The 25,351-nt window shown below is 33.1% G+C and overlaps 1 protein-coding gene across 2 annotated transcripts in view; it reads left to right on the forward strand.

The window, feature by feature from the left end:
* The window catches only part of GRID2 (glutamate ionotropic receptor delta type subunit 2), a 1,791,455-nt gene that overhangs the window by 1,470,916 nt on the left and 295,188 nt on the right, over positions 1-25,351 (forward strand). Inside the window, exon 12 of one of the 2 annotated variants that reach the window (XM_031941365.1) lies at positions 22,692-22,833. In XM_031941365.1, the coding sequence (XP_031797225.1) occupies positions 22,692-22,833 (142 nt within the window). The remainder of the gene's footprint in view (positions 1-22,691; positions 22,834-25,351) is intronic. The other variant, XM_031941366.1, reaches the window with a different exon arrangement.

Below are 25,351 nucleotides of genomic sequence, written 5' to 3' on the forward strand. Positions count from 1 at the left end.
TAATGCTAATTAATCAAACCCAATCCTAATTCATTTCAACAAGGGACAATTATTAAGTGAATACTATGTAACCAGGCACTATGAAAGTTCTATGAATACAAAGATAAAAATAAAACATCCTCTGCCTTCGGAGTTTATATAAAATATGCACAGGAATAGAAAGTCAACAAAAAATCAAACCTATAGATTATTTTAATAAGCAAAAGAGAGGATATATACTAAAAATTAGAAAAGAAACAAAAAAACTGGAAACAAAAAACTATAGAAATGATAGAATAAAAGTAAAAACTGATTATTTTAAAACATCAATAAAGTGGATAAACTTTAAGCCAATCTAATTAAAGGAGGAAGAAAATCAAATTAAAAAATAGCAGATGATCAAAGTGAAATCACAACAAAACAAGCAGAAAATTTTAAAAGTAAAAAGAACCTATTATAAAGTTATATGAGAATGATATAAGAAAATCATGAAAAAAAGGAGTCATCAGCTTAGTAAATGAAGCACACACACACACACATACACATACATTACTGGAGAAAATAACACCTTAAAAATAGAATAGCCCAAATAGTTAAAGAGGAATAAACATTCACTAAAAAGATATAATCCTTAAAAAGGAGAACTATCCACATAGGAAAAAAAGTATGAAAATTCACTGGAAGAAAAGAACTCCTTAAAAAGTAGGACTGACTGAATGGAAAAGGAGGCACAAAAGCTTAACAAAGAAAATAATTTTTTAAAAATTAGAATTGGGGAAGTGGAAAATAATGACTCCATGAGACATTAAGAAACAAACAAAATCAAATAAAAGAAAAAATAGAAAATGTCAAATATCTCATTGGGAAAAAAAAATCAAGGAAAAAAAATCAAGGAGAGATAATTTAGAAATAATTGAACTATCTGGAAGTCATGATTTAAAAAAAGGATCCTACACATCATATTTAAAGAAATTATTAAGAAAAACTTTCCTGCTATCAGAACCAGAGGTAAAATAGAAATTGAAAGAATCCACCAATAATCTCCTGAAAGAGACCCTAAAATAAATACTCCAAGGAATATTATAGCAAAATTCCAGAGCTACCAGATCAAGGAGAAAATATTGTAAGCATCCTGAAAGATACAATTTGAATATCATGGCACCAGAGGCAAAGTAAGCCAAGATTTAGCAGCTTCTATGTTAAAAGATTGGAAGGAGTGGAATATGATAGGATGGCAAAGGAGCTACAATTACCACAAAAAATTAGTTATCCTGCAAAACTGAGTGTGTGTGTGTGTGTGTGTGTGTGTGTGTGTGTGTCTATGTCTGTGTCTGTGTCTGTGTGTGTCCATTACAGGAAAAATGGATATCCAATGAAATGCCCAAGACATCACACATATCAAATAAAAAGATAAGTACTGAATACAACATATGACTTTCAAATATGAGACAAGCATAAAAAAGTAAACAGGAAAGTAAAATCATAAGGGATTCAATAAAATTAAACCATTCACATTCCTACATTGGAAGATGATATTTGTAACTGTAATTATTAGGATACTTAGAAGAAGGATATGGTAGGTAGAGGGTACAGGTGGTGAACGTCGGCATATATGGAATATGATGGGATGATCCAAAAAATAAAATTGAGAGATGAGAAAGAGGAATGATTTGGGAAAGGGGGAAATGGAGAGGTAGGATAGGGTAAATTATCTCACAGAAAAGAAACAAAAAAACCTTTTACATTTGAGGGGAGCATGGAGGCTTTGGGGAAGTGGCTTGAACCTTATTCACATCAGAATTGGCTCAGAAAGGGAATAACATACATACTCATTTGGGTATATAAATCTATCTTATCCTACAAGAAAATACAAGAGGAAGGGGACAAGAGCAAAATGGGGAGCTGATAGAAGGGAAGATAGTTTGGGGGAGGTATTAGGAAAAAACTTTTGAGAATGGACAAAGTGAAAGGAGAGAGACTAAAATAAAAGAGGAGAAATGGGATGGAGGGAAATATACAGAAAACATAATTGTGAAAAAATTTTATAGCAAATTTATCATATAAAGGCTTCAATTCTCAAATAGAGAATTAATTTAAATATAACAAAAACAAGAGTCACTACCCAATTTATAAATGGTCAGAAGAAATAAACATGCAGTTTTCAGAGGAAGTTTCAAAGCAAAGAGCAAATGTTGGAGGAAGGTGAGGAAATTGAGACACTATACCACTCAATAGAGGATTCACAATTCTCCCAGGGATATAAAGTCACTACCAGTTCTGTAACACTTCTTCCCCTAAAGCAATTGGAGGTAAGTAACTTGCCCAGAGTCACACAGCCAGGAAGTGTTAAGTGTCTGAGGTCATATTTGAACCCAGGTCCTCCTGACTTCAGAGCTGGTATTCTATCCACTGCACCAACTAGCTGTCCCACAAAAATATTTTTAAAGCAAAAGGAAATATCTGTGCAAAAATATTTATAGCAGCTATTTTTATGGTGGCAAAGAAATGGAAATTGAAAGGATTCCTATACATTAAATAATAACTGATCAAGTTGTACTAAATGATTATGATGGAATGTTATATTCTAAGAAATGGTAAGCAGGATACTCTCAAAAATAAACAAACCTTGGAAGACTTATATGAACTGATACAAAGTGAAAGGCACAGAACAAGGAGAATATTGAACACAGTAATAAGAGTATTATACCATGATCAACTATGACTAATTCAACTATTCTCAGCAGTATAGTGACCCAAGAGAGTTTTGAAGGATTTATGATGAAAAATACTATCCCCTTTTGAAAAACTAATGGAATCTGAATGCTGATCAAAAGTTTTTATTTTTACTTTTTTTGGGGGGCGAAGGGGTAGGGAGTCTATTACAACATGTTTATTATGGAAATATACTTTGCACATAATATATAACAAACTGCTTGCCTTATCAACGAGAGGGCAGGGGTGACGGAATTTGGAACTCAAAATTTGAAAAAAAAATCAAATGTTAAAAATTGTTTTTAAATTTAATTGAGAAAAAAATTAAGAATCTGAAGGCATAAATTACTTGGGTATGACCTTCCTGTTTGAAAAAAAAATCTTTTGCAAAAACTAAAAAAAAAAAATGACAGAAATTGGCCTTACTTCAAAACTTTATAACACAAGATATTAAAGATCAAAGCATTAAAAAGTATAAATGAAATTGATTATAAAACTTTTCTAGCTATGGATAGGAAATAGGCTCTTAACGAAAGAAGGGATAACAATTACAAAAGAAAACATTACATGAAACTAAAAAATGCGAAAGCTTTTTTCATAAAATTAAGGCATCTATAGCAAGAAAAGAAGAAGCTAAATGGGAAAAAAATCTTTGATTAAAACTTCTCTCATAAGAATTTAGTATTCAAAAGAACAACTAATTAACAGATGATAGATAGATAGATCTATAAATAACAGAAATTCCCCAATAGATAAGTGGTCAAAGAATATAAACAGATTGTTCTCAAAAGAAAAAATTTTAACAGAAAACTTTTAATAGCCACATACAAGAATAGTCCCAATTACTAATAAATGCACATCAAAGCAATTCTAAGGTTCCATCAGATCAGGATAGTCAATAGTTGAAGAAAATGTGGGAATGTAAGCACACTAATATATTATTGGTGTAGCTATGAATCAAGAAACTTTTATAGTTTTCCTAATACCTTCCCCAAACTATCTTCCCTTCTATCAGCTCCCCATTTTGCTCTTGTCCCCTTCCTCTCTTTTATAGTTTCCGTATAACTATTTTGGAAAATAATTTGGAATTAGACAAATAAATTACCTAAATGTACGTACTCTTATACCCAGATATTATATTACTAGACTTTATTCCAAGAAGACAATTGGTAAGAAGATAGTCCTCCTAATAAATACCAAAAAACTTATAACAGTACTTTTTGTGATATCAAGAAAAAGAAACAAAGTAGATTCCCATCCATTGAGTAATGTTTTATGGTAAACTGTAGTACTATTGTAAGAAATAATGACTTTCAAAGGTTCTGATAAAGGCTTCATTTCCAAAATATATAGAGAATTGCCTCTAATTTATAAGAAATCAAGCCATTCTCCAATTGATAAATGATCAGAGGATATGAACAGAATTCTCAGCTGAAGAAATTGAAACTATTTCTAACCATATGAAAAGATGCTCCAAGTCATTATTAATCAGAGAAATGCAAATTAAGACAACTCTGAGATACCACTACACACCTGTCAGACTGGCTATAATGACAGGGGGAAATAATGCGGAATGTTGGAGGGGATGTGGGAAAACAGGGACACTAATACATTGTTGGTGGAATTGTGAATACATCCAGCCATTCTGGAGAATAATTTGGAACTATGCTCAAAAAATTATCAAACTGTGCAGCAGTTTGATTTATCAGTGTTACTACTGGGCTTAAATCCCAAAGAGATTTTAAAGAAGGAAAAGGGTCTGTATGTGCAAGAATGTTTGTGGCAGCCCTCTTTGTAGTGGCCAGAAACTGGAAACTGAGTGGATGCCCATCAATAGGAGAATGGCTGAATAAATTGTAGTATATGAATAATATGGAATATTATTGTTCGGTAAGAAATGACCAACAGGATAATTTCAGAAAGTCCTGGAGAGACTTACATGAACTGATGCTGAGTGAAATGAGCAAGACCATTATATACTTCAACAACACTACTATATGATGATCAATTCTGATGGACCTGGCAATGAGATGAACTAAATCAGTTCCAATGGAGCAGGAATGAATTGAACCAGCTACACCCAGCAAAAGAACTCTGGGAGATGACTAAGAACCATTACATAGAATTCCCAATTCCTCTATTTTTGTCCACCTGCATTTTTTATTTCTTTCACAGGCTAATTATACACTATTTCAGAGTCTGATTCTTTTTGTAAAGCAAAATAACTGTTTGGTCATATATTCTTATTTTGTATTTAATTTATACTTTAAGGAGAGGAAAAATTGGAACAAAAGGTTTGGCAGTTATCAATGCTATAAAATTACCCATGCATATAACTTGTAAATAAAAAGCTATAAAAAAAAAAAAAAGAAATAATGACTGTGAAGAATACAGAAAAGTATGAAAAAAACTATCTATTTGAGCTAATGAAGAATAAAGTAAGCAGAGAGCCAAGGAAGCAATATATACAATGAGTTCAATAATGTAAATGGAAGGAATTATTTTTTTAAAAATTACATTTGGATTTGCATAAGTATAAACAACAAAACATGACTTGAAAGAAGAGATATAAGAAGATACTGGCTGTCATTTCATTCCTTTGCAGAGGATGAAGGCTTAAAAGTATTGCACATAACTTCAGATTATTTTAGTTATTGATCAGTTATCTAATGTTTATTCTGTCTTTATTTTTTTACTTTAAAATACTATTTGTTATATAGGATGTCTGGGAAGGAGAAAGGAAGAATACTAGGGGAAGGTATAGTGATATAAAGATATGGTACATAATTTATTAATTATTTTTAAGTAAAAAAGAACAAGTTAAAAAGTTTTTTTCCCTTTTTTTTCTAATGCTATCTTACTGATCTTCTTGTAAAGACTGATTAGTAAGATAGTTTTAGTTTTATAAATTGTATATTGACCACTGTGCTAGAAAGGACCAGGAAGCAGTTATGCAGTCTGGTTTTAAAAAAATTAAAAATAGAGCTCACCTATCTGAGCCCAAGATTCTGGGGATTAAAAAAAAAAAAAAAAAAAAAAACAAAACAGGTTCTGGAGAGAAAAGATCATAGAGGATGGCTGAAATTTAGATGTCATGGTTTGGAAATGGCTGGGAAGTACTATGAGATACAATTTCGTATAAGACAAAAGCTGGAGACAGCTAAATGACTTAATGAATAGAATACTTATATTGAATTCGGGAAGCACTGAGTTCAAATTCAGTCTCACATACTTTACTAGTTTTGTGATCCTGGTGACTTTTTTTTTTTTTTTTTTTTTTTTTTTTTTTGCCAAGAAACCCCATGGACTGTATGATCCATAGGATCATAGACAGACACAACTAAATAAATGACAACAACAAAAGCAGAAGGTAACCTACCAACTCAGGAAGAATTCACATTTTGGTAGGAAGAGGATGAGTAGAATGAAGTAGATGAACAGAATGTAAGCAGCATGTTGCAAATGGCTGAGAAAAACAGAGAAAACAAGTGGGAATACCTTATGTGGGAAATGACATTTGGAAAGTATAAAGAATATTTTATTCTCTGTCCAAACCCTTTACTAAAGCATTTTTTTCTTTTCTTTTCTTTTCTTTTTTGAGCAATTAGATTGTCCTTTGGCATTTGTTACACTGCTGAAGTACTAACAAGAAAAACAAAATCCCATACACCAAATTGAGGGAGAAAATAAAAATATGCAAAGTGAAAGGTGGAAGAGATGAGAAATTCTGACAAACTGACCTATAGCAGAATGAGAGAAAATAAATTGAATTGCATGTCTGAACCAAACCATCCAAATACTTTCTGAATGTTCCCAGAACACTGCTTTGACATTCCCCCCCACCCCATACAAGTTAATTACTAAGATCACAAATGCTTTAAGGAATGGTAATAGGAAAACAACTTTTGCAAGAAAAAACTCTTTCAATAATTCAGAAAGTTACTGCAAGAGTTAATGTAGAGGTTATTGACTTTTTTGTCATGGATAACTCTGGCACTCCAGTGAAGCCTCTGTATCCTTTCTCAGGATAATCTTTTAAATGATTCAAGGAAATATTAAAACTGAGTTAGAAGTTAGTAAAAATAAAAGAAGAAGATATAATTGTTTTACCTTCAAGTTAATAGATTCTACTGAAATGTTTTCATATATCCCTATATATTCCATATATTGAGTCCAAGAAGACCTGACATTAGACATCTGACAGGGGAGGTCTTTAACTTCCTTCTGGTGGTTAAATTTTGGTGTAAAATAATTTACATCTTACAGAGTAGGAAATTTACTAATATCATCAAAGGAATGTAATATTTAGGGTACCACTCTCTCACACACTGTGACACAACAAAGCTCTACCTGATTCAAACTACACTCAAGACCATGACTTACTTTACATTTCAGTTGCTACTGTGATGACACAATTAATTCAAAGTAAAACATTTTGAGAACTAGCATGGCAAAATATGAAAAGCAGTAATAAATGTAATATTTCCATTATAACCTGAGCACAAATACATATACCACTGTGAAGTTTGGGCACATCTAGGGAATATATAGAGATGTATACACATGTACATCCAAAAGTACACACATGGTTATAGAACGATGTCTTCATGTTTCCACTAGACTCCCCACTAGTTTCGTGTGGCATGCAATATCTGCAGCATAGTGTTTCATTGTCTTCCAATTACTTAATATGATTGTGGCTTCATATTTGAAGGGATCTTAAAGCATAATTGTTTCCCCTCATTCATTTTACAGATGAGGAAACAGGTCTAAGAAATTAAGTGTCTGATGGGCAGAGATCCAATGGTATCTGCTTGGTGGTGGTGAGATGGTCTTACAGTCAAAGATTTACTTAGAATATGGTACTAGAACTTCTTTCTGCCCACAATTTCTTACTTAAAATTGTTTCTGACATGCTAACTATTCCCCATATGTTGATACTTCTCTCCTTGAATTTATGCTCCTGAAACTCTTTCTTAGGGAGACAATTTCCTTACATAGCCTTTATAAGATTATGGAAAATATTCAGCATATTTTCTTCATATATACACAGGAAAATTAGCACTGTCTATTGTATTTTTTTCTCTTAAAGGATGGTCCTGCAGAATACAAGAATCAATGAATTAAGAAACACCCTGGGTTTGGATTTCAACAAGATTTCTGTTCACTATTTAACATCTCCTGCTGACTGAATCTATGTCTGATTCAAGATTAGAATTTTTTTAAATAAATTATTTACAACCCGCATTTCCACATAATCATTTCAAGTTCTGCCTTTCCTATTAATTGCCTAGGATTATATATTTGGATTCCCCTTTTTCTCCCCCTTCAGAGATCCCCTATGATATTTCACATAAATTAATTTGACTCAAAGCAAAAGCTAAGCAAAAGAATACAGTTCATTGTCTTCCTACTGTACCCCATTTTTCCTTTACTACATCTAAGTGTCTAGCAACTAATTTTTAAGACTTTGAAACATCTTGCTCAAACTGAAGTATAATATGAAATTCATTTTCTCATCAAGATATTTTTAGCTTAAGAATAGTTAGTGTAGCAAATGTAAGATGAATTCAGAGCCTGAAAAAATATTCTTATGGCAACTCTTAATAAATCTCTAATAAATAATCTTATGCCGACATAATGAATTTTAAAATTGCAAGAGAGGGAGAGAGAGGGAGATTTAATCTTGGGGGAATAAGAAGTTTGGATTAGTTATTTAAGAAAATATTATGATTTAGCTGTCAACTAAAATAAGGTCTAGAGGGAAATGTCTATTTCAAATTCATTAAAATTTACAATAGTCTTTTGAGTGGCATTTGGGAAAGGAGACAGCAGAATAGATGAACCAATTCAAATGTTTCACCCCCAAATGCCAAAAAGTTATAAAAAAATATGTTCACTGACCCACTATGCTGTGAGCTTCAGTTACTCTCATTAACTATTGATCACTTAAGATGTAGTTCCCTTGATTAATGGAAATCTTTGCAAACAGCTGTATGTATTACCAAGACTTCCAGCTGAACCACACATTTTCAAACATTTAGAGCCTCATAAATAAGACATTTGTCTAAAAAAAATAAGAGCAAATGGAGCGTCTAAATTCAACATTTCTTAACTTCTAGAATGAAAGTTTACCTACTTAGAATGAATTAACTCTTCCAGAGCAATCCTGAAAAAGGGAATTTTATAATCAGTATTTTGGAAATGTTTATTAATCTGACATGGATTAACCAGATGACTGGAAAATTTTAAGCATATTTTTCATTGGAGGAAAAAAATATTTAATTGAATTGATAAGGTTTTTTTTTTCTATTTCCTGTGGAAATGAATAAAATGAGAGTGAACATCCAGACTAAGCATTTATGGCAAAAATTCAAAATGCTGATGATAAGCAATATAGTGGATAGGAGGCCAAACCTGGAATAAGGATTATCTGGACTCAAGTTCCACTTTAACATATGCTAACAGTATGAAATTAAAAATATCACTTAGTTCCTCACAGCACGGGCAAAAGACTATCATTTACAGATAAGATGCTGATCTGTGTGAAGGAAAGATTTTACATATCAGGAATTCTCACTTAAAAAATAATAATCCCAATAATAACTACTTATTTGATAATAGAAAATTTGTCTTGTGTAGCCTGAAAGTTATCCAGATTCATTGTAAATGAAATCACAAGTAACTTTAAGCAATATATCCTTGATATTTTACTGAAGGACATTTATATCCTCATAATTCATTTATCTGCTCACTTGATTAATTACAATTAGAAACAGAGTTGATATAGATAACACACTCCCATCTAACAGGCTGGAAATTTAAGATGGATGATTGAATTTTAATCATGTTTCTTTTCTGAGAACAACAGAGTGTTGTGATTTTTAAAAATTCATTTCAATGCAACAAATATTTGTGTTATGTGTTTGGTACTTGACTAAATACTAGAGATACAAAGACAAAAGCCAAACAATCTTTCCCCTTAAGGAATTTTGTATTTTACTAGAAATCAGCTTGGGAGAAAGAAGTTGGGGTAAATAAGGAAATAGATAACAATTCAAAGATGGAGAAAACATTATGGATTTGGAAATGATGGGAAGCAAGAAAAACTTCCTATAAGAGAGGAAGTGCTGGAGCAAAGATATAGGTGGATTATGGAGGAATTGAAATGCTAGTTTAAGGAATTCATCTATTAGCCAAGAGGCACTAGGAGAGATTCCACACTTTTTGAGAGAAGAAGCAAAATGGTTAAACCTTTGTTTTAGGGATATTTTAGGAGCTAGACCAATAAAAATATCATAGATATGATCAGTTATGGAGATTTTCATGATCGAGATCTAATTCAATTTAATTCATATCTAAGCTGCAGGGATAAGCACCTGGAAGTTAAAAGAACAATCAGCCACTTAGGTTCATTTGATATATCTAGCTGCTATTTTAATTTTATTATAATTTCCTTTTTGATTGAAGGATTTGGTTTCAAAGCCATTTAAATTGGAAATAGTCCATTATAATAATTGCAGTTAAAAAAAAAAAAAACATTCATTAACTACTTGTGCTAATCTGAAGTTGTATCTTCAGCAATTACAAAGTTCATTTTTATTTTCAAGAAACCCAAAAACTAAAATATCATCTCTGATTTCATCAGAAGAATCAGTCATGTTATAAAGAATTCTTTTCTTAATAGTATGGGATAATAAAAATTCTAATTCATTTAATATTCACCTGATATTAAACTTTTGAAAAATGAATGTATATAAATAATTGGGAACCTTTTCACTTTGGAAATGTAAATGAAAAAGCAGAGTAATTCCTAAAATAGTGCCTTCCAAGTATGTGCATTCAAATCACCTAAAGAGCAAGATTGTTTTTGTTCAGTATTTTCCCTAGTATCTGGAAAAAAGATCAATTAACCTTTTTCAAATGAAAATATTCTTCTTATAAACATCACCATCATCACAAAAGTCTTTTTAAAACCTTTTATGTGGAATGAAAAAAGTAGAGTAAAACCACATTTCTCTTTAAATAACAGTTCGTCTAAACTACTGAAATCTAGATAAGAGCTGTGAATGAATTGCTATGAATCCATATTTGATTTTCAGAGCAGGACAAGTCAGATTAAAATCCATTCAGATCCTCTCATTGCAGGTAACTTTTTTCCACATTTGTTGTTGTTCAGTCATTTTTCAATTGTATCCAACTCTTAAATGAGCCCATTTGGGAGTTTCTTGGAAAAGATAATGGAATACTTTACCATTTCTTTCTCCAGCTTATTTTACAAAAGAGTAAATTGAAGCAAACAGGGTCAAGTGACTTGTCCATGGTCACACAGCTAGTAAGTGTTTGAAATCAGATTGAAACTCAAAGAGAAGAATCTTCCCAATTCCAGGCCTGGCAATTTATCCCCGATATCACCAGCTGCTTGCTTCTTTATAGTTAGTAGCTGCTAAACCATGAATGATTCTAACTGAATTCTCAGCCCTAAAATGCTTTCTTTCTTGATACTTCCATTATTTTTCTTTGACTTGGAACGCTCAATTTTAGCTGTTATGTTCCTTGGAGTTTTCATTTTTAATGTTTTAGGAGATGACATGGTAGAGTCCTTTTCTCTCTAATTCTATAGGCAGTTTTCTTTTAAGGAAGAGACAGAGAGGGAGAGGGAGAGGAAAAAATAAAAAGAAGAGGAAGAAGGAGAGGGAGAGGAAGAAGAGGAAGAAGAAGAAATTTGGGATTAAGTGTCTTGCCCAGAGTCTGAAGTTAGATTTTTTTCAGGTCCACCGGCCTCCTAGTTGACCTTTTCATGTTAAAACTGAGTGCTATGTACTTGTGGAGATAATGTCTGAGATGATCCTCATGCTTTCTTAGACTATTGATCATTGTTAGTCTAGAATCCTTTTTTAAAAATTTTTAATAGCTTTTTATTTACAAGTTATATGCATGGGTAATTTTACAGCATTGACCAATTGCCAAACCTTTTGGCAAGTAGATGGGCATCTACTCAGTTTCCAGTTTGTGGCCACTACAAAGAGGGCTGCCACAAACATTCTTGCCCATACAGGTCCCTTTCCCTTCTTTAAGATCTCTTTGGGATATAAGCCCAGTAGTAACACTGCTGGGTCAAAGGGTATATGCACAGTTTGATAACTTTTTGAGCACAGTTCCAAATTGCTCTCCAGAATGGCTGGATGTATTTACAATTCCACCAACAATGTATTTTAGTGTCCCTGTTTTCCCACATCCTTTCCAACATTCCACATTATTTTTCCCTGTCATTGTAGCCAATCTGACAGGTGTGTAGTGGTATCTCAGAGTTGTCTCAATTTGCATTTCTCTGATTAATAATGACTTGGAGCATCTTTCATATGGCTAGAAATAGTTTCAATTTCTTCATGTGAGAATTGTCTGTTCATATCCTTTGATCATTTTTCAGTTGGAGAATGGCTTGATTTTTTATAAATTAGAGTCAATTCTCTATATATTTTGGATATGAGGCCTTTATCAGAACCTTTGACTGCAAAAATGTTTTCCTAGTTTATTGCTTCCTTTCTAATCTTGTCTGCATTAGTTTTGTTTGTAAGACTGTTTGCTATTAGTCTCCTTGGGATTGAAAACCTGCTCTTTTTCTGTATAGAAGCTATCAATCGTCCTATTGATTTTTTTACTCATTTTTTAAAGCCTTTAGGGTCTGCTTTCAGGGTAAGGGGGTTAACAGCTTCCTGTGCAAAGCAGGGAAAGATGTAAGCAGGCTTCAGGCAGCTAGGAATGGGAGTGCTCTGGGCAAAAGCCCCCCCCCCCAACCAAAAGTGATTCAGCACAGAAGGCTACAGAAGTGCCCAGTGGAGAACCCCACTGTGTGGTTTAGCGACTACCCTAAGACTAGAGACTAAGCAGTGAAAGTGTCACTACCCCAGACCACCTTGAGGCTGTGGGTATTAGCAGCTGACCAGGAATAGCCCGGCTCAAACCAGAAGTGTCTCTGCCCAAAAGCAAATAGTGCTGAGAAAGTTCTATTGCCCCAGGCCAAACCCCCTTCTCCACCCCACCCCCCCACCCCGTGCAGATTAGAGGCTGCCCTGGGCTGTGCCCCCTGCTGCGCAGGTTCGCAAACTGCCCCAATGAAAAACTCTGTACTGGGGGTTGGGGCTGCAAGGTTGTGTTGTGATCTATGCTGTCACTTCCAGTTGGTTTTGGGTGGATAAAGCCAGATCCTGTTAGGATCTGGTGATTTTTTAGAGTGGCTTTGAATTCTCTGTTGATCTACTGTTTTGTAAACAGGGCAGAGAAATCAGTCTATGCCAGTGTCGTCTCTGTAATTTTTCTAACCATAGAGACCACTCCCACCCGTTCTGCACAATATGCTGCCTCTAGTTCTCTCCCTGCTTGTGCTGATCTTCTCCCCAGCCCCTCAGGACAAACCTTTTCTGGCTAAATTCCAGATTATCTTCAGCTGGTGAGTTGTATTTCTAGTCTTCCTGTGTTTTAGCAGTCAATCACTATTTTTTGAGGCTGAATTAAATGTTGGTGGTGAGGATATCAGAGAGCCTAGAAAGTTGCATGTGCCTTCTCCACCATTTTGGCTCCACCCCCCATTAGTCTAGAATCTTAAGGTAGCTCATTGTGAGGATCTGAAAACTTCTATTGCTCTCAAAGTGACCTGATTTAGGGCAAAATCCAACCCTATTTCTAGTTGTACATGTGGATTTACTCAATTTGAGTTCCACTAGATTGTGACTGCTATTAGCAAATTTTTCAGCCATATAAACAGGCTGGTTCAGAATTACATTCTCCCCTTTGGTTTGTGATTTCTGTTATAGTTATTCCAATATAGACTTCAGATTAGACTGGAAAATGTAATTGAGTGATACTTCTCTTTGTTCTTGAGATTTGAGACACACCATTACTAGGGTTTTTTTCCCTGAACTTTCTTTCTTATTCTTTATGCCACTAAAGCCTTTGACCACTCCTCATCCTGAAATATCACCCTAGTCATAGGTTCCCTTCTCAGCCTTGAATTTTATCAACTAGAACTGTGTGGTACTCAACCAAGCTGGCAAATTATATTTATTTCATCATTCACAAATTTAGTTCCTTCCTTGCTGAATTTGCAAACTCTATCTTGTACTGATGCAGTGCATGACCTGGAATAAAGAAAATGTCAATTCCTGGCTAAGCTTTGTCCCTAGAATTCTTTATTTCCCTATGCCAACATGGACTTGAAAAATGAATGATTGAGATTACTTTCTTGAATTTTCCAATGTGAACTCACTCTGATACATTTTCTAAATGGGTTTGAAGGAGTTTGTGGTTGAAGGAGACTTTAGCTGTACTTCTTAACTACTACTCCATTATCTTGCCTCTACTTTTCTTCCTATTTGTTTCTTAGCTACAAATACTGAATAGCCTTCTTCTTGCTATCATTCTACTTCCCAAATTCCTACTATAAGTAAACATTCTCTGCTACCTAATTATAGTTTTTTATTATTTGTTTTCCCCCTTGAAATCCTACACTTGTTATTTTCAGGAATATTTCACTCTTTTTAATAAATTCAGAAGAGATGCTGTTTTTTTTAGATTCTTGCCTTTTTCTTCTAATAATACATGTAACTTGAAAAACCTACAAAATAGACATAGATGCTATATTTGTGTGCATGTGGCAGAAAGACATACACGCATGCATACTTCTTGAGTAGGGAAATGATATATTCATTTCAGTGTTTTAGGAATCAACTTGTCAGCAATGTAGAAAATGGATTGTAAAAGGTCCGGATTAGACCTTTTAGAAGGGGAGTGCTTTCAGGAGACTATTTCAGTAGTCTAAATAAGAAATGATGAGAACACAATTTGATATGGGTAGAGTAGAGAAGACAAATGTGAGAGATTTTGAGAAAGTATAATAAACAAGACATATTTGTATATAAGAAAGAAAAAAAAAGAAGAAGTAGTCATAATGTCAGGCACAAAGAAGTCAAGAACAACTGGGAAATGGCTGCTGGATACAGTAGTAAAAATAATCATCAGTAACATTGAAGAGAGTAGTAATCAGAAGGCAACAAGGGACTGAAAAGTGAGTTGTGGTTACAAAATGGAGGTAATGATTATAGATACTTTTTTTGGACTTTGACATAATGAATTCTTTTCCTGATCTTTATTATTATGTTTGCGTGTATCTATTTCCTATCCCTTTTGACTCTTCTACTTTACTTTTACCCACTACCTTAACCTTCTTTTATTTAACCTACTTCCCAATAATATTGCCTTTATCCTCTCCCACACCTTATCCTTTTTTATCCTGTTCTCATTAATTTTGACACCTTATTCCATTTCTGTTAATCTACACATGCTTCCACACCCTATTTTCCTATTCCTCACCTTCTTATTTCTTTTTAAATTTAGAAGACTTTTATTCTTCTAAATGGATATGTTGTTCTCTCTTTAACTCTGATCTTTTGTGAATACAGTTCCCTCTAAAAATCCCTCCCTTATCTTCTCCCTGCTTTCTCTCCCCTTGATGTATTATTTCTTCCTGAATTTATACCCTTCTAGATATATATGTATTGTTTCCTTTTTAATTCATTCCCAATGAGAGTAGGATTCCAGAACTACGAGCCCTCCTCCTCCAGTTCTTCTTCTTCAACCTCATTTGTATAATTAGTGGTACCTTTTTCTACATGATTTTGTTTTTTAGAATCACATCATACTGAGTTCTGTCCCAGTCTTTCTTTAAAACTATCAAATTACTAATGATACTTAAGCTTATGGTTGACATTTTCACATAAATAGTTTGTCCTTATTAAGTCTCTTAAAATTAATCTTTGATTTTTACCTTAAATTTTTCTTGGATCTTGGATATCAACTTAAGTGCAGGTCTTTTAGCAATAGAATTCTAATCTGACAATTCATGGGTTGTCCTTTCTTCTGTTCAGGATTATGCTTAATATGAACTTAATATGATCATGGTCATAAGTAGCAGGCTGGCATTTTCAAAGGTAGGAGGCTGGCATTTTCAAGGAGAAACATGCTAATTCACTGCAAGTGGAGTATAAGAGGAAATAATTTGGGAGGGGGAAGGAAAAAGGTATTGAAGAGAATAGAAGTGTGGAATCAAAAAAAAAGATGAAGCTCATAATGGTTTGACCTTGAAAAAATTTTAATGAAATCTGTTCAGATAGTAAGGAAGGGGCTAATGTTGATAGTTTAAAAAGAAAAAAGAAAGTTTGGAACAGTCTTCGTAAGGAGTTCAATCTAGGAAGAGTAAAAAGACTAACATAGAGCATTGAGAATCCCGTTAATTCTCATATAAAACATAAAACTTTAGTGTCTCTAGATGTGAGGGCTGTTTAACTTCTTCCAGCAATATTTATAAGAGGAGTGGAAAATAAAGCTAATATGAGTAATCCAATTTGGAAAGTAATGAGAGATGATAGGACAAAAGGACAAGGAATATGAGAATGAATGGCAAAAAGTTAAGTAAAAGATTAGAATTTTGAAAGGAAAATATTGAAGTCAGAGGAGAGAAACAGGAAAGTTCTGGGAAAGAGATTTGAGGGAGTGTGAAGAATTTATAGTGAGGACAAAGAAGTTTTAGGAGGAATGAGGCACAGGGAGAAATGAAAGGACAGGAAATTCCTGTCACCTAGAAAAGTTTAAGAACAGGTTTGTGATGGAAAAATCACATTTATTACTATTGCTGGGTGTTGTCATATTAGAGTGAAGGAGTAGTTCATGAGATCTGAGGAGAATGCAGAACAAGAAATTCAGGGAATTTGAGCATATTATCAACAAGTAAACTGAGATCTCCAAGTATAAAAAAAAAGCATAATTTGGGTTGTAGAGGAAAAACCAGTTACTGAACCCTTCTATCAAGGAGTATTTTAATTTCAAAACAAATATCTATTTTGTTGCTCTATTGTTATTCTGTTGTTCTATACCCAGTTATTTTCTATCATAATTCCCTGCTTTGATTCCTACATTTCCTCATGAGTAGGTTTTTGTATTAAAAAATTATATTCAACAACCCTTTGTTAGTTATTCTATTCCTTTTGAGCAAGACATGTCCTTTGAAAACCCTATTATAGTCATCCCATGAAGTCTAATGATAATTTATTTGGAATTTATTCCATAGATGAGGTTTCTAATTTCCCTGGCTTATGACCTATACTTTGTACTCTTATATATCTGAAGTTTTATTTCTAACTCTCTTTTAAAATTACTTTGAATTGAGAAAAAGCCAAGGTGGTAGAATAAAGGTGGGGACTCACCCAACTCTTCCCCCAAGCCCCTCCAAATTCTTTTAAGTAATGACTTTAAACAAATTTTAGAGTGTCAGAACCCTGAAAAAGACATAGTAGAACATTTTTAGCAGAAGATAACTTAGAAGTTCAGCAGGAAAGGTCTGTGGTACTAGTGTGGGAGTCCAACATACAGTCCAGTATAAGTTGTGCCAATGCAGCCCCAGCTAGGAAACAGGAACTGGCCTTGGGCCCTCTCAGCATCAGTACTGGAAATTTCTAGACTTCTCAGTCCAGAAATACCTTGGAAAGTCAGAGGAAAAGATTTGTCCGTAGGTAAGAAGGCCTTGGGAAACCAGCAAGCCAGGAGTGGGTGTGCCAAGCTACTGTAGCAGTGGCATCTTTCTGGAGGCTTCAGCTCAGAGGAAGACTTTTCACTAGCACTGAAGAAGGATTCTATTACTTTAACACACTAGAGGTTACAGCCACAATGGAATGGGTACATGCCTGACAGATCCGGGGCAGAAAAGAGTGTAGTCAGGTCCCTATAAGGATTTCTGAAAACAGCTGCACAAAACCCCTGAAGCTTGGGATATTGCATCCTCCATCCTGGAAACAGAGCACTATATTTAACAAAGAGTGAAAAGCTGAGTAATAGACTAGAAAAATGATCAGACAACAGAAAAAGTTTCTGATCATTGAAAATTATTATGGTGACAAGGAAGATCAAAACATACATAGAAGATGATAACAAAGTCAAAGCTCCTATATCCAATAAGAATTTTTGAAAATCAAGTAGGAAAAGTAGATGAAAAATTAGGGAAAATATTGGGAGATTCACAAGAGGAAATACAAAAATTTAATGGAGGAGAAGAATGCTTTAAAAAGCAAAACTGATTAAATGGGAAAGGAGATACAAAAGCTCACCAATGAAAATAATTCCTTAAAAATTAGAATTAAGCAAATGGAAGTTAATGACTTTATAAGAAATCAAGATACAGTAAAGCAAAATCAAGAATGAAAAAATAGAAAAAAAATTAAATATCCCATTGGAAAAACAACTGACTTGGAAAAAAGATCCAGGAGAGATAATTTAAAAATTATTGATGTACCTGAAAAGTTACGATCAAAAAAAGAGCCTGGATATCATCTTTCAAAAAATTATTAAGGAATGCTATCATGATATTCTAGAACCAGAGGATCAAATAGAAATTGAAAGAATCCACTTATCACCTCCTGAAAGAGATTACAAAATGAATACTCCAAGGAATATAATAGCCAAATTCTGGAACTCCTGTAAAGTTCTCTCCAAAATGTAATGTTCTCTTGTTTGATTTTGTTGGGGTCTCTGGAGCAGCCTTCCTTTCAGTTCAGAATAATCATCACAGGAGTAGTCAGGTGTTAAAGTCCAAATCCGTCAGTCTCCTTCAAAGTCTTGTCTCCTTCCCTGGGGCCTAGTTAGCTTTCTTAGAGGCTTGTCTCTCTTCTTGGTTCCGAGAACTTGAGCTCCTGCCTCCAGTCCTTTGTCTTCTCTGGCCTCTGTCAGCTTCTCTCTTTGGTTCCAAGAGCTTGAGTTCTTGCCTGTCTTCTCTGCCTTCTGAATCTCTCTTAATGAATCCTGGCTAATGCTCCTAGCTTATATGCTCTACACTGAGTATAAACCAATCATTATATCACTAGGAAACCATTATTTGTTATAGGATTAAATCAATCATACTGAACCCTGCTAAATTAGATTTGACTCTTTCAATTCCACTAACTTAGTACCTTGTAAGAATCCTTTGTTTCAAGTTCAGAGTTCTGGCCCATAACAAACAAATTCCCCAAGTCACAGAGAAAGTATTGCAAGCATCCAAAAATAAATAATTCACGTATAGTAGAGCCACAGTCAGGATAACAGTAGATTTAACAGCTTCTTCATCAAAAGACAGGAGAGATTGGAATATGATATTCCAGAAAACAATGGAGATAGGATTACAACCAAAATCACCTAGCCAGAAGAACTGAGTGTAATCCTTCAGGGAAAAAGTGCATATTCAGTGAAATAGAGGACTTTCAGCATTCATGATGAAAAGGCCAGAGCTAAAAAGAAAATTTGATTTTCAAATACAAGACTCTGGAGAAGCATAAGAAGGTAATCAGGAAAGGGACATCATAAGAGACTTAATAAGGTTTGTCTATTTATATTCCTACATGGGAGGATAATACTTGTAACTCATAAGAACTTTCTCATTAGGGGCAGTTAGAAGGAGTCTATATATACAGAAGACATATGTGTGAAAAGGGATAAAAATCTTTTAAAAAATTAAGGGGTAAAAGAGGATTTGTACTGAAACAATAAGAAAGGGAAAGTTGAAGTGGCATAAATTATCTGTCATTATTAAAGAGGCAAGAAAAAGCTTTTACAGTGGAAGGAAAGAGGAGAGAAGAGAGAATGAACCTTATTCTTGTCAGAATTTGCTCAAAGAGGAAATAATATACATATTCAGTAGGGGTATAGAAATATATCTTACTCTATAGAAAAGTAGAAAGGGAAGAAGTTTCAGGAAGAGAAGAGGGCTATAGAGGAGAGCGGGTGATCAGTAGCAAAACATTTTTGAGCAGGATCAGGGTGAAAGGAGAGAGAATAGAATAAATGGGGTAAGGGGTTTGCAGTAGTAATTGGGAAAAGAATTTTGAAGCAAGTTTTTCTGATCAAGGCTTCATTTCTCAAATGTTTAGGGAACTGAGTAAAATTTATAAAAAAAAATTATGAGTCATTCCCCTATTGATAAGTGATCAAAAGATATGAACTAAGCCCAGAGAGCTATAAAATCATGCATTCATATTTATTTACCCAACACTACTACTATTAGGCATGAATCCAAAAAGATATTTTTAAAAAAAGGAAAAGGATCTATATGTACAAAATCAGAGCAAAGAATTGAAAATTGAGGGGATGTCCATCAATTGAGGACAATTATTTACCCATGAGGAATGGGTAAATTTACCCATGAGGAATGGGTAAATAAATTGTAGTATATGATTACTCTGGAATAGTATTGTTGTATGAGAAGTGATGAGCAAGATGCTCCCCCCCAAAAAAAAAAAACTGAAAAGTCCTCATGAATTCAAGCAAAATGAAATATAGTTTGCAAAAAGTACAAGCAATGTTACAGAATAATCAGCTCTGAATAACTTTGCTATTCTCAGTAATGCAATGATCCATGACTTCTCTGAAAAACTTATGATTAAAAATGCTATCCATTCCCAGAGAAAGAATTGATTGTTTCTGAATGCAGATTGAAACATACTTTGTTTTTTATCCTTTTTTTGAGGGTTTTTGGGGGGATAGGAAAGAGGGGGAAATCTATGTTTTCTTTCATAATATGACTTTTATGTAAATGTTTTATATAACTTCACATGTACCTTTTTAATAGGGGCTGGGAATAGGAAGGAAGAGAAAGAATCTGAAACTCAAAGTTTTAAAAACAAATGTAAATTTTTTATATGTAATTGGGGAAAATAAAATAAAAATATTTAGAAAAATAAAATTACTGTGGATTATTGATTCTTTCTGCTCTTCTATATTTCCTATGGCATATTTTCTCCTCTCTGTAGTAACTGGATTGACAATTATATGAGGGAGGTTCTTTCTCTTATCCCATATTTTCAATTTTTTTAAAAATTAATCAGAAGAGTTGGAGCAAATACATTTTTACCTATCAGGTTACATTCCTATCCTTCTTCAGCCACTTTCTAGAAATTCATATTGCATTTCCCAGCACCATCTTCTTAATCACTTACTTAACAAATCAGCATTTCTCCTTGGAATTCTCTATTTTCAATTATTTGCATTTTGTCTAGTATTTTTTGGATTAATGAATTAGTTAATCCAGGAGATTATTGCAGTAATAGAAGATCAGCACTAACTATGCAAAAATGGGCAAGTAACAACATTACAGAACCATAATTTTCTCATGTAAAATGGTGATAATAAAATTTGTTTCACAGGGTTGCAGTAAGGACTAGATATGATCATGTTTGTAAACTCAAAATGTTCATTGAAGAGAATAAAAGGTAAAAAGACTGAAACTTGTTATAGAGGTTTACATGCAAACAGGGTATTTTATATTTGATCCTGGAGATAATAGGAAACAATTGCAGATTAATGATTTGAGAGAAAAGAATAACATGAGCAACCTATATATACTTCTGGAAAATCACTTTGGCAGTTTAGGAGGTAGATGGATTGTAGTGGAAAGAAAAATTAGAAAACTACTGCAATAGTTAGGCAGGAACTGATATGGGCTTGAAATAAGGTGATACCTGTGTGAGTGGAAACTAGGGATGTAAATTCTAAAGTCTTACGGTAATTAGATGACTTTTTCATAATGCATAATACTAGTACTAATACTAGCAACAACAATAAAAATAATATTAATAACAAAACAAAGTATCTTAAGATAGTTAAATATCATGTATTAGCTCAGCCAATTTCTATAACCTTTAAATATGAATAGGATAAAATATGCAATAAACATTTTTAAAATTCATTTCATTTGGTGTTTTTGTCACTTGTAATTTTAACCATTTCTAAAGCAAGTCCTGCTTACAATAAAAATCTCTGTAGATTTTTGCTAAATTCAAATGATTCTAGGATTTAAGATTTGAATAGAATAAAGTTTAAGAATGAGATCATCCCAATTCTATATTTTACAGTTCAAGACAATGAAACTCAGAGAGACTGAGACATTTTTTAAGTAGGACATTAAGGAGCAGGACCATAATTCATATCTACATCCTTTGGTCCCAAATCCAGTAGTCTCCCATATATTTGATAAATCTGACTCTTTAATTCCATTAATTTATGGTAACAGTATGAATTACCCTATTAGTTACTAATATTTTCTTTTTTTTTTTTGTTTCAATAAATTGACTTTCTGGCATAACTTACCCTATAATCTACATGAATCTACATAAAAATGCATTTTCTTATGGTTTTAAATATGGTTATGTAGGTTTTAAAATAATTGTCTCTCTCTTCTTTCCTTTATCTTTTGAAAACTGAATGCATAATGTGTGAAGGGAGACTGTCAAAAATTCCTCTCCATAGTTTTGGGGAAAGCTGTTGTGACATTTGGTGATTAAACCCCTTTGACAATAGTTAAATCCAGAACATGATCTCTAAATTTTATTACAGTTCTCTAATTATATAGGTATAACATACCCAACATGATGTTAATTAGGTTGTGTTCAAACTAAATTTAAAATTCAGATAAATAGTAGATTTTTAATAAATACTTTTTGGTTGATTGACAATTCTTTTGTTTACCAACAAATAGTGTGAAATCCAGTCGTTTTAACTACATTTACTTGGGCAGTAAGACATATAAAAATTCATGGTATGAATTCATACATCATCAGAGCCATTTGGCTCCTGATCAACATATCTCTAGACAGGAGAGAATATTTTTAGCTTCTTAAATTAAAGACATAGTGATCTTTAAAAATCCTAGAGAGGAAATAATCACTGGATGTATACTAGCACTGGTTAATTAAAAGCTTTCTTAACTAAGCTCACAGTACCATCCCATGAAAGGAGAGAATCAAATTGTAAATGATCAAGATTTCTGTGTTCTACCTAGCTTTGATGACTATACTAGCATCAATGATACAGGCATAAACTAGCCCTGAAAAATAATGTGCCTAGAGCACTGGGCATTTTAAGAACTCTATCAATGTATATTTTTTTTTCAGTGGATTAACATGCTAAACTTTTTTTCTGACCAGCAGGTGGTGAAATCCCTTACACAACCCTAGCCACTCGAATGATGATGGGAGCTTGGTGGCTCTTTGCATTGATTGTCATCTCATCATACACAGCTAACCTTGCAGCTTTCCTCACCATCACACGAATTGAAAGCTCCATCCAGTAAGTAGAAACAAAAGGATGCTGGTAGATGATGATAATGATGATGATGATGATGATGAGTAATCATTATCAGCATCATTTTAATTCTACTAAGTTATTGAAATAATTGTGTTATTTCATGAATTAAAAATAAAAATAGTATACAATAATTAGAATCTATATGGCATCTTAAGGTTTGCAAAGTATTTTTATCGACATTATCTCATCAGGTCTTTAACAACTCTGGTATATAGATGCTATTATCTCTATTTTATAGATGAGAAAATTGAGATTGAGAGGTTAAAGAACTTGCCTAGAACAGCATAATTTATAAGGATCTGAGATCACATTTGAATTCAGTTCTTCCTGATTCCTTATCCAGCAGTTTAGCTGGAGAAAGGATGGAAGATATGGGTATGCCATGTTTGTAGAAACCTGGCAAGGGTGGATAGTATCTGTATATATAAATTTCTCTGAGAGGAATGCTATTGGGCATGATATTTTAGATTTTTCTCTTTTTTAACAATATTGTTTTTTCCATTTTCAATGATATTTTTTATCTTTTTAAATTATGACCTCAATAATATAAACATTTTGGTGTAGAGAATGTAGTCTGAACTAAAATGATGGTCTCATTTGTTTTTTAAAATCAGTATTTTAGCATTTTTAAGGAGATATTTTCATACTTCCTGGGCAATTCAGTTTTTGAGATAGTATTTTGAGAAGACAGTCGACATTATGAAATGATTTTGAAATTGGTTTAAAGATTAACTCTGATTATTTGAGGAGAACATAATTTCAAGATTCTAAATACACCAAAAAGAGCATGCCAGTGAGTACTGGAAAATAAAAGTACATTTAAAGGGACTATACAAAATGCACCATATGTCATGGTTTACACAGACCATATCAACCTCAAGCTATATATCAAGAGATTTTTTTTTTAATAATCTGGTATTCTACTTCTATCACTGTGTTCTCACAGAAGGCCAGTCATGTTTCATTAATTATTATTGTAGCACAAAATTAAAATAATTTGAGTCCATTGGGGATCTAAGTTACCTTGGCAGAAAAATATAGCTCCTTTTTTAAAAAAAATAATTTAAAGGTCAATAAATAACCATTAAACCATTTATTTGTTACAAATTATTATAAAAATAGAAACAGAATTGCAGTTACCTCTAAAAGCTACTGATGTGTTTTTTACCATCAACTGTGAGCAAATTGAACATTTAATGTAGAAATATAAATTATAATTGATAGGGGCTATCCTCAAATCAGAGCAAATGTCAAGTAATTTATAAGGTGATGGTAATAGTACTGAATAATACTTACTTTCCTCCTATTATGACCTATGCTAAGAATTTATAAATATATTATGTAGTCTATATAAGAATACCATGAATGAATTCATGCCACACTGAAATTCCACCTCTATATTGCAATGAAGACATGTATGGAAGTGTATGATTTCTAAATCCTCGCATATTATTAATACATTTTAAAATTATTAATATGTTCAAACCCCAAAAACTCTTTGGTAAGAAAAGTAATTAGATATCCTCATAAATAAAACATCAAATTACTCCAAATGAATTTTTTCAAATCAATTCAATCCAGTGGACAATTCTTTAATTCTTATTTGATAGAACAGGATAGTCTCGTATTCCTCTCTGATTCTAGCTGCCTCACAGTTGGTTAATTTAAAATAAAGAAAGAATATAGCAGTGGAAAGATTAGAATCCTGACTCAGAAAATACTTTGCCATCCTTTGGATCTCTCAAACTCACTTTTTTCTTCTGTTTCCTTTTTGTGCCAACTGACATTTTTACAAGTCACCAGGGGATGTGATAAAATGCCATTTTTTCTAATCTTATATACATACTGATTTAGCAGATCAAAATTAGATCAGAATAAGGGTGAGGGGGAAAATCCCTGTTCCCAAATAAAACAAACAACAGTTTATATTTCACCTATGCTTCAAAACACCATTGCCAAAAATACTTCTAGGAAAAGCTGTGAGATTTTCACAGACCAATTTGTCTTACAAAATTCTTTTCCAAATGGAATCAAGGACACGTCTTAATCTCTTTAACCTATTTAGTTCATTTCTCTCTTATGTTGGAAGGATGTGACAGTACCTATTCTTTCTAGCTAGCATTTTCTGTGAAATTGACATATTAGTACCAACCTTACTCCGTTCCCAGAATAACTTCCACCAAGCAGAAATGGCAAAGAATATAAAAATAGGATATGTCATCTAGGGAGAGAAAAATGACCTTCTTTGGCTAGATGATTGATATAAATTCTTCATGTTTTAGAAGGAGAAATCAAATCTATTTCTTTGTAAGGATTTGAATAATTGTTATAGAATTACACTCTATGCTCAAAATCAGTAGAGCTAATTCTCCATTTGTCATTTTTTTTCAAGAACAAAAACTCAAAAATTTTTCCCACCCTCACCCTCACCCCTAATTACCACCAGGGTGGTAATCAACCATGAAATGGAGATGGGAAACAAAAAAAAAAAAAAAAAAGA

Source organism: Sarcophilus harrisii, chromosome 6, assembly GCF_902635505.1.
Source record: "Sarcophilus harrisii chromosome 6, mSarHar1.11, whole genome shotgun sequence".
Classification (NCBI taxonomy): Eukaryota; Metazoa; Chordata; class Mammalia; order Dasyuromorphia; family Dasyuridae; genus Sarcophilus; species Sarcophilus harrisii.